At 39.6% G+C, this 9969-nt stretch overlaps 2 protein-coding genes across 4 annotated transcripts in view; both read right to left on the reverse strand.

Moving 5' to 3' along the window:
* Positions 1–2198, reverse strand: part of trappc9 (trafficking protein particle complex subunit 9) — a 212131-nt gene extending 209933 nt beyond the window's left edge. For 2 of the 3 annotated variants that reach the window (XM_044138231.1, XM_044138229.1), the window contains exons 1-2: positions 2070–2198; positions 810–1411 (exon numbers count right to left, since the gene is read on the reverse strand). In XM_044138231.1, coding sequence (XP_043994166.1) covers positions 810–1393 — 584 coding nt within the window. In that variant the 5' untranslated portion in view covers positions 1394–1411; positions 2070–2198. Of the gene's footprint in view, positions 1–809; positions 1499–2069 lie in introns of those variants that run through there. The other variant, XM_044138230.1, reaches the window with a different exon arrangement.
* A 661-nt stretch (positions 2199–2859) lies between these two features.
* sh3bgrl3 (SH3 domain binding glutamate-rich protein like 3) lies at positions 2860–7219 on the reverse strand. Its single transcript, XM_044138234.1, has 3 exons — positions 7057–7219; positions 4505–4672; positions 2860–4359 (listed from the first exon to the last, which is right to left on the reverse strand). Exons 1-3 carry the CDS (start codon positions 7099–7101, stop codon positions 4294–4296), a joined length of 279 nt encoding a protein of 92 aa, XP_043994169.1. The 5' UTR covers positions 7102–7219; the 3' UTR covers positions 2860–4293.
* Positions 7220–9969: the final 2750 nt, after the last annotated feature.

The raw sequence follows: 9969 nt of genomic DNA on the forward strand, positions 1-9969 counted from the left end.
GGGACAGTATGGAAGAAAAGAAAAAAGAAGAATAAAGCAGGATAAATCAAACAAAAACAAATGCAGAAAAACAAACAAAAAAGGTACATTTTTAGAAAAAAATAAGAAAAGATGCCTGACGATTTTTGAAAGTGTGAGGTTGACATAAAACATAGACAAGATTAAAGATATCCAGCTGAAAGTTGGGGTGTCCTGATACAATTTTCCACTTCCGATACGATATCGATATCGAAGCTTTGAATATTGACCAATATAGAGATTGAGCCAATGCGAATCATACCTAACTTTATTACTTAATTTTGCAGTGTGGAATGATAGAAAAGGCTCGTCAACTAGCCCTTTGTTGAAATACAATATTGTTTACAGACTTTATAATTCATTTTATTTGTTGTTTCTGTTTTATTTATTTATTTTTGGATATTTAGAATGTCTTCCAGTTCCAGTGTAAAATGTTCATTTGAATTTAAAGTTTATTGATGTTTGAAAATGTGCCATTACCATGATATTACTTGACAATGGTCTCAAACAATATTATTGTGTATCACAATAACTTCTGGGACAATTTGTCATCTAGTAAAACTTGTTATGATGATAGGCCTGTAACTATCCAGCCCCATGTTGGGTCGGACTAAACGCTGGAGGAGAATTGTGGAGCGGAGTGCTGCTATAGCGGTGGGATGTTTTAAATGTAGGCCCACATAATCCGATACTAAATTTATTATATTCAATATAAATATCGGATCGGGACACCCCTAGATGAAAGTTTCATAAAATGCTGAGAAATCGGGATGCTGGAGAGAAACGCTCACCTGCTGTCTGTGTCCAAACCCACAAAATCCTTCTTTTCAAAAGGCACGCAGAGCAGCTGGATCTTGTCACCGGACTTATCCGTGGCCCGGTCCAACCGCTTGGACTCCAGGACGATGAATATGGACTCTACAAAGTCCTCGACCCTCCGCTCTACGTCGGAGCACTCCTCGAAGCCCGGGTAGAAGGCCACGTCGGTGCGCTGCTGCTCGGCGACCTCCCCCTGCAGGCCGAACACCAGCAGGCGCGAGTCGTACAGGGTGGAGCTGTACACCTCCTTCTGACCGTGGAAGCGCTCAGCGGTCTGCGGCCAGTCCTTGGCCGAGTTGCACGTGGTGATGCAGATGAGGCCCACCACTTTGCGGTGCGTCTGGAAGTCGCCCCACTCGTTGTTCTCGGGCAGGTAGTGGTGGCGGTAGCGAATGTAGAGGAGCCGCTGGGAGTCGCGGATGTTCAACTGGCTCACGCTGGCGATGCGCTTGTAGATCTTGAAGAACTGGTCCTGGGGCACGATGCCCACCGGCTGGACCACCACCAGCACCGTCTGGTGGTCCTCGGCACACTGCATGTAGTCTGGGACGCTCATCGTCAGACTGAGCTTCACCTGGGAGGAACAGCAAAACTCATTCGTTTTAACCAACCTAAACCTTAATCACTCTTAACATGGCATCGACTCGGTTTGTAAAAAAAAACAACCCACAATTTCCTTCCGTATATCTTTTTTTGTGTTTCCTCAAATCACAACTGTTTTAATTAATATGTTTTTAGTCTAATTTAGATTTGACAAGTCTCAGAATTATAACCTAAAGTTCAGAGTCTTTTTAAGTAATGAAAGAGTCCTGTGCAGGTTTCCAGAAGCTGAGCATCGCTCAAGGGAAGAAATCCCAGAGTTCCCATTGAAACTCCCTGATGATACACCTGCTGCTGTCTTCTTCTGTTAAAAAGGTAACGTGACTGCTAAAAGTGACCGCTGGAAACATATTGCGCCGGGCAAATGCGATTAAAAATAATAATGACCAGGAACAGGATGTCAATGCGTGAGCTTTTGTATTATGTCAGCCAACAGCATCCATTCAGTAAAATTCTGGTACCAATTACAAGACTCAACTAGCTTAGCTTAGCTGCTCAATAAAAGCAGACGCCGCAAACCGCTGTTAAAAAGCAACATTACAGAAGGAAGAAAAGCAGGACATGTATGCGGATATAAGTCTGGCCACATGCAGCGCTTTAAATGAGCAACATTATTTATTAATTGATATTACCTCAGCTGTTGTCTCTCAAAATGTACAGCTTCCGTCTTCGAGCCACAGTTTACTAACATCCGGTGAAGCAATAGCAAAACATCCGGGAATATTTTCAAACTAAAAGCCTCAAACACCGTCGAAGGTTTTGTCAGTAGCACTAAGGCCTTAATGTTTCTTTTTATATCGGGCATATATTAATTATATCAAAAAGGGACAATGGACACCAGGAAGATGGCTGTTGCTTCTTTTGTGGTATATGTGTAAGAAATGTGGGCTGAGGTTTGTTTATTTTAAAACAATTGATTTGATAAAATGTAATGCCTTGCACGTTTCTTTTGTTACTTCGCTTTTTATAGTGTAAAGCAGTTTGAATTGCCTTGTTGCTGAAATCTGATATACAAATAATGAGGTTATAAGAGTGTATGCAAGGTTCTAGAATCAAGTTTCACCTTTTGAGATGAATTAGATTTTATGTTCTCATTTGAGATGAACTTCTGTTCCATACTTAGTTGTATTTGTTCTCAGAAATTATTTCATAATGTACTTTTAATCTTAAAGTCAATATCCTTGAGTGCACAAGTTTTGATGACTTCCTTCAGAGTTATCAAGATTTGAAATAGTACAAAGTTTACATTTGGACCCAGTTTTTTGGTGCAGTGAAGACACAATAAAACTACATAAGTTTTCCTCTTACAAGCCAATTAAAAAGGAAAATCAGATGTAGCATTCTCCTTTCAGTTAGAAACAGCCAACCAAAACTGAACATTCAAATAAATCAAAATCCCATATAATCAATAATCCAAACAGATTGATTTAACTCTTTTATTTTAATGCATAAATCACTTCTCACAATCTTCTTGGAAGACAACCGCTTTTAAGTCTGTATTTTCTTCATTTTTTTTGTTTTGGCCAAGAGGAATTGGTCCAAAAAGCAACGCAGGAGCTCAGAATGGAATGTCTAAAGAATGATTCATAGTGAGTATACATCGATAATAGGCAAACATCTACAATACAATACACAATCATTGTGAGAGGAAATCACAAGGGACAGCTTAACAGATGTAACGAAGGCAGGGGGCTGCAAACATCTTGACGAAATCCTGCAAAATGTGCTTTTTATATATATATATATATTGTATTTCAACCAAGTGATTCAGGGAATAAATGCAACACCACCAATGGAATGTGGTGAATGTTCCCAAAGTTGGATAAGACTGAGTTATGATAACCAAAATGTAAACCTTCAGCATGAAATACTCCCTTCTTGTTATTGATTGGCATCTTTTGCCCAGTCAGTAATACACAGCAGCTACAGAAACCAGGTAGATGACAGACAGAAGGAAACGAGGGCAAGTCAGTACTAACACTGCAGACATGATCCACGTTAAGAAAACTGGTCTATTGGCACTAAGAGTGGAAGCCAGATGCAAACTTTAAGCAGATGTTTCAGATGTCAAACCAGAGGCCGTCTTTTAAAAGTCGAACCTTTGGATCTGCTTAAGAAACCGAGTGAGAAAAACGGCGATTTATCGTTTCTTTGGTTGGTTGAGGGTTGAGTCAGTCAATGGTCTGTTAGGAGTATGATGTCATAACATGGATGTGGGTGAAGATGATTGATCCAAAAACTGGTACATTTTTAAAAGTACAAAAGGAGTACTTGTAATAATACAGACTCAAGAACGCTGCAAATTCCACATTTGTCTCGTTGGGTTAGCATTGGACTTCAAGCTAAATTGATTCCATCAATTCTTAACGAATCAAAACCATTATTCTTATAATACTTTGTAGTCCTTTCACTTCTAACCATCTTTAGTTAGAAGTTCAGTACTTACAAAGACTTCTGAGTACAAACATGATTGTGGTTTAATTCCAGATGGAATAGATAGTTTCTCATTTGATTGTTGTCATCCAGTGGATTGGATTCATTAGTTTACTACACACCTATTCCTTCGGGGTTTGGAGTTCCTTCATAACAGTAGTCTAACATACATAAAGATCTGAAAACAATAAAAAAAGAAATCAGATTAAGACCAACTTTGCAGTTAAGGAGGAATGTGTGACTTCTGATTGGTTGGATTGGAGATATTTGGCATTCTTCGTTATGGCGTAAAAAGTGGGCAGACGGCGTCAGTGGTGGACAGTGACGTAGTGGAGGTCCTCCAACATGATGTGGGGAGGAAGGGGAAGTGGTTGGAGGTGATGGAGGTTTAGAAGGGAGGGGGGGGTCGACGTCCCATTGTCCTCACGCCAGTTTCAGAAACTGTTCCACTGTATCGGCTTCCACTGCCTCTGAAAACATCTCATAGTTCTGTGGAGGAGAGAAGAAAGGATCTCAAAAAGGCTAATGAGAAACATTAACAGTTAAACACTGGCCATGTTTAAAGCCTGAGGTGACTGCCAGAGATACAGATATATGTATATATGGTTTTTATACTGATGTGTGCTTTCCTCACCCCACAGTACTGGTCTTCATTGAAGAACTGGGGAGGGGCCGCAGCGGGGTCCCCTGCTTTGCTTCTCATTTTGTCCCGGAGTTCGCCACCCACGGAGATGTCGATGAGCTCGTACCGGATGCTTTTGCTTTCCAGGATCCGGATGACCTCCGCTTGCTGAGACTTGACCTGGAAAAACAACAAAAAAACAAAAAAAAACACAAGCTTCAGTCAGAAGTACCACCATGCAGCACCATCTGGTACCCACCAACCTTCAGTAAGGAAGGATGGAGACGTCATATACCTCTGATGTAGTCACAGGTGTTCAAACAAATGGTAAAAGTGATGGAAGCAATACCCCAGATTTGGCTGAAAAAGCTGCAACCTTTTCACCCTTAATGTCTAGAACGTTGTCAACAAAACCAGGGTAAACTAACCATTTAGCCAATTTTCAATTCTGAAACAAGCATTTAAACATCAAAGTGAACTGAGATGTCTTTCTCTTCTGTCTAATAACAAGCTTCAGGGAACAGTCTCAACTAAAAGCAATTTCAACAATTTTCAAACATTGTTTGTTTGGTTCCTCTATGAACAGTCCGCTGTCACTCTGGGTCACTAAGGAAGTTGGAAGTTAGAAAATGTGACCACACCTCAAAAAAAACGGAACAAACTGCAAAAAGGTCACACTGCTCTGTGTTTAATTTAGAGTTACATCCTCACACCGGCGGATGTGGGGGAAGAGAGAAGCAGAGCTGTTGGTCACTTTATCCAGGAAGTTCCAAAAAAAAAAAAAAAAAAAAAAAAATCAGCTCTAGCTAATGAGTAAATCTAAATGCTAATTAGCTCAGCAAATGACTTTTTTTGTAAGGTTCTGGATATCATAGTGGTAGAGAAAAAGGAACAACTTCCAGAAACAGGACGGTTGGACAGATGCCTTAAAGCACATGAGAGGGTTAAAAAGTAATGAGCTCCTAATAGATACCAGACAGTCTGAAAGCTGTACAGTGTTTTTCTTTTTTTTCTTTTTTTTTTTTTAAAGTTGCTGCTGCATATGAAAAGATTATAGCAGTAATGTTTAATGACGACCAATTAAATCCCACAAATCTCTTGTCATTAACAGCGACGCCTGGCAAGGAAACAAAGCCAACATCCAGAAATTACAGATGTTGACACAGAGCATTTTTAATTCGATGATACTTTATTTATGCCAAAGGGAAACTTCTATGATGCACGGCTCCTCAAAAAGTTGTTGTGGAAAGTGATGCTGTAAGTAGGAAGCATCTCCACTAGCAGTGGCACCTAATCTGAAGAAACATCTGACTGAAGACTGTTGTTGTATGCAGTGTTTGAGCACAACTTTTGAGAAAAGACATAGCTTCAATAGGTCACATTTTTATGTTTGCGTTTTATGCATTTATGTAGGTATGACATCCACGTTGTGAGTCACAAACTTTTAATAAAGTTTATTACAGCCTACTTATGAATTTTATTTTGGTGCAACACCCCAGGATCATCACTGGTTCCCATTTAGCCCTCTTTAAAAACTTCCTGGACATACCCCTGTTCAGCAGTCTTATTAAAACTTGTCAATGTGTAGTGTAATAATTATCCATTGTTGTTTGGCAAAATTAAGTCAAGTTGTTTTCACGTCATCATGACCTATTTTATTTGCAGATATAGGTCTTAACAATTTAAGTTATTGACATTTTGAACATATTTAGTACCAACATTCTTTGCAAATCTCTGTAACACAAATGAGAGAATTTGCTTGTATGTTGCTCTTCTGACAAAAAAAATATACAAGCAAGAATAAAAAGAATACGTTTTTTTGTTTGTTTGGGGTTTTTTGCAACACAAACTGCAGCCTAATTCGTGAAGTGACCAGCTACAGTAACAACTTTAAGTAGCTTGAATATACATATTGACAGTATTTTTGCTTTCTAAACAATCGGCAGTTCTTAATGCTGCTCAATGTGTTTAACATGTCATAATTTATAAGTATGTTAAATTATTACATTTACATTATTTGGACAGAATCGTGTTACTGTCGTTAAGTTGAGCTGCACAAGGAGCTTAAAGTGACCATTTTTTGAATGAGGTTTGGTGCAGAGCTCACAGAGTGCGGGACACGGATACATGTGCTCACGAGTCAGTTATTTTGTCAAGTCACGCGAACTTGAATGACCGTGTTTCACAACCACTGGTCCGAACAAAGTTTTGTGGCGAGTAGTGAACAAATACTGCTTGCTAATTTGTTGGGGTACAGAAACAAACAGCCCAACCAAGCTCGTGAATTCAGGTAGAAAAATAAAGACACCTGCCGCTCGTATTGCCATTATAACCAGGTGTTAATGAACAATAAGAGTGACGATAAGATACATAAAGCTGACATTAAATGAATGATGCAAAAAGCGGTTAAGTGCATAGGCCCGCTGCACTGTTAGTCAGGAGGAAGCTATTACAGATAGGGTGCTGGGTGTGTCCGTTAGACTGAACCATTGTTAGCAGCTTCCATCAGAGCTCAAAGCTCACAATCAGCGGTAAACGGGTGAATTTCAGTCTGTCTGACTTACCGTCCGTGAGGCGGTAACGGTGGTATAATACACTTTGACGCTCATCGCTGCAGGTTCTGAGTGACACTTTCTTTGTGCGTCCGCTGCTTGCAAATAGCTTGCACTCGCTCGCGTCAATATGAACGGGGGTAGCTCAAACCGGAAGACAGCAATGCCACGACCGCTTTCAAAATAATGGTTCAATTACGGCCAAAAAAGACAGTATAACAAGTATTACTGTACAAATGTTATTAGAAAATAATAATTTAACATTCCTGACATACTGGATATTTTAAGTAATTAATTATATATATATACAAGACAGCATACCAAGGTCATCATAATCCACCTCCTGTCTACTACGTGACTTTTTCCAAGCGTTCTTTCAATGTGAACTTTTAGAAGAACAGCTCTCAGCAACAGGCGAACCTTCCTCTGCGCACAGATTAAACAAATCAAAAACCAAGTGAGGCTTAAAATTGCTTAACAATTCAGCGTGAAATATACGAGTAAACATGATCCTGCCCAATGAACCCCCCAGCTTGACCTTTGAACTGTAATTGCGCACATAAGTTTTTCAGGTACCGCATCAACACGATGACAGATATCCGTGAAGTGCTTTCTTGGTTTAATACTTTGCAGATTTTTCTTTTTTCTTTTTTGCCTCATTGCACTTACTGAGCTAAAGTGAAATGTAATGATCAGAGCTGAGGCAGGCGATCTGACTCCCACTGCGAGTCACACAGGAAGAATCTGGGATAGAGTCCAATGTTCCCGTAATTCAGCTGATTCAGGGATTTAGGTGAATAGCAGAGCCTAACCTGTATGGACCGGGCCATGCCAGCAAACATAAGGATAATTACTATAGATGGCAAAAATTGACTACCATTTTCAATAAATACATTGCTTCAGGTCTACCTTTAACAATGCAAAACGCATGGAGACCCATAAGACAATATGTCTAGTGTAGTAAAATTCTCATCAAACACTGGGGGGCAGCAGAAGGCTATTTCTTCCAAAACTGTGACTGTTTAATGAAAAAGTATTACACACCTTTACCGACTGCTTTTGCGTCTTATTTTCAAACTAAGATCTTCAAACTACTGATTACAAATGAAGATTTTATTTATTGAGGGGCAAAAATAACCCATTCTCAACAGTATGAAGTTGCAAAATTATCACTGACAACATGAAGTAGGTGAAAAGATCCAAAAAGCAACAGTTCAAGGGCCAATTTATGGAAATTTAAGATCAGATGAGAAACAAAGACATAGATATTTATCAGCGTGGGAAGAATTTTGTTGCCTCTAAGGCTTTTGGACTGCAGTGAACCGGAGAGCCATCATCTACAAATGAGAAAACGACAAACAGTAGTGAGTCTTCACAGGAGTGGAGTGGAAAAGTTACGCCAAGGAAGCGCCAACAACCCAACCAGGAGGTTGAAGGCCTCACTGGGTCTGTGTTTGTGATTCAATACTAAGATAGAGACTGGACATGACAAAAATCCCATCCATGGAAGGTTTTCGCACCATAAATTCAAATTCAATTCAAAAATACTTCATTGATTCCAAAGGGAAATTAAATGTTGTAGCTCATTAAACCAGATTCTTCACACACACACACACACACACACACACGCACACACACACACACAGTTGGCCAAAACTGAAAAAACGCAAAATCCTTTTTTTTTCCAGAATGACATCTTGATAATCCCAAAGATTCATTAGTCCACAGATTATGGGAAATAATAGTTCTATAATACAGGAGCATGTCGGGAAAGATGGGCAGAAAACAGCCGTTTCCAGGCTATATTGGGAGACTGGACAGGCATTACATGTGACTTAACACTTACTTAGCATTTTATGAAAAGTTCTTAAACCAGAAAAAAAATAAAAGGCTGCAATTTGAACCAAGAATTGTGCTCCCTACATGGAGAAATGTTGGTCATCAGTTTGTGGCCTTTATCTCAAGCACACTTAAGTGATGTTGTTCCAAAACACACCAACAAGGTCACCTCTGCCCGGTGTGTGCAATTTTAGAAAACGTTTGATAACCGTTTCACAGAAAACAAAAGCATCTAGTAGTAAAAACACACATTTAGTCTAAACTGGAAATCAAACAAAAGGAACCAATTTCGGCTCTAGAACTTTCCTTGCCACAACTTATGTTCACAAATCCATAATGTAGCAGGAAGAATTGAACATCCCCTGTAATACATCCTTCAAGCAACATCAGCCCTGGTGAAAAACGCCTGCATAATTGCCAGTGGATACCCTCTTGTTAAATATTTACCGAGTTGGACCCTGTCATTGTTTGATATGGATAGAGTTCATTCACCTACGTTGGTGTTGGGAGGCAACCTGCTTGAAAGAGACGGTCAGTCTATCTCCGGTTCAGCTCTGCCTGTAACTCCAAGCTACAGTTTCCACACTGGAGCCACAACTTACCAATCAAACCAGAACCCTTTAGTTAGAAGACGCACATTTCTTTCTGTTTGAGAGTTAACTTTACAAACCTTTGAGACTGCAAACAGTTTTTTGTATTGCCTCGTAACATTCTGTATAAGGTCAGGGTTCTTAATTGGGAATGTTTCTTCATGAGTTGGAGTGAAACTCTACTGCTGGAGTAGGAAGAGTTTAAAAAGCCCATTGTTCTGAGCCCATAGTCTCAAGGAATCTGGAGAACGAAAGGAGCTCAAAGTGAAGTCATTTTAGGAAAACTCTTGGAAAATGTTAGAAAATTCAAAGATTGTTTGTAGAATTTCACCTCGATTAGATAAATGTTATTCACAAAGAACTTTAGGCCTCAAGGGAGTTCCTAAATAGAGCTGAAAGGTGAATTCATGTGAGCCCTGTCTAATCCACTTTAATTGAACTGTACTTTGCCTAGAAAGTCAGACTTGTTTGGGGAGGTGTGACTAGGCAATCGAAC

Source organism: Gambusia affinis, linkage group LG14 (genome assembly GCF_019740435.1).
Source record: "Gambusia affinis linkage group LG14, SWU_Gaff_1.0, whole genome shotgun sequence".
Classification (NCBI taxonomy): Eukaryota; Metazoa; Chordata; class Actinopteri; order Cyprinodontiformes; family Poeciliidae; genus Gambusia; species Gambusia affinis.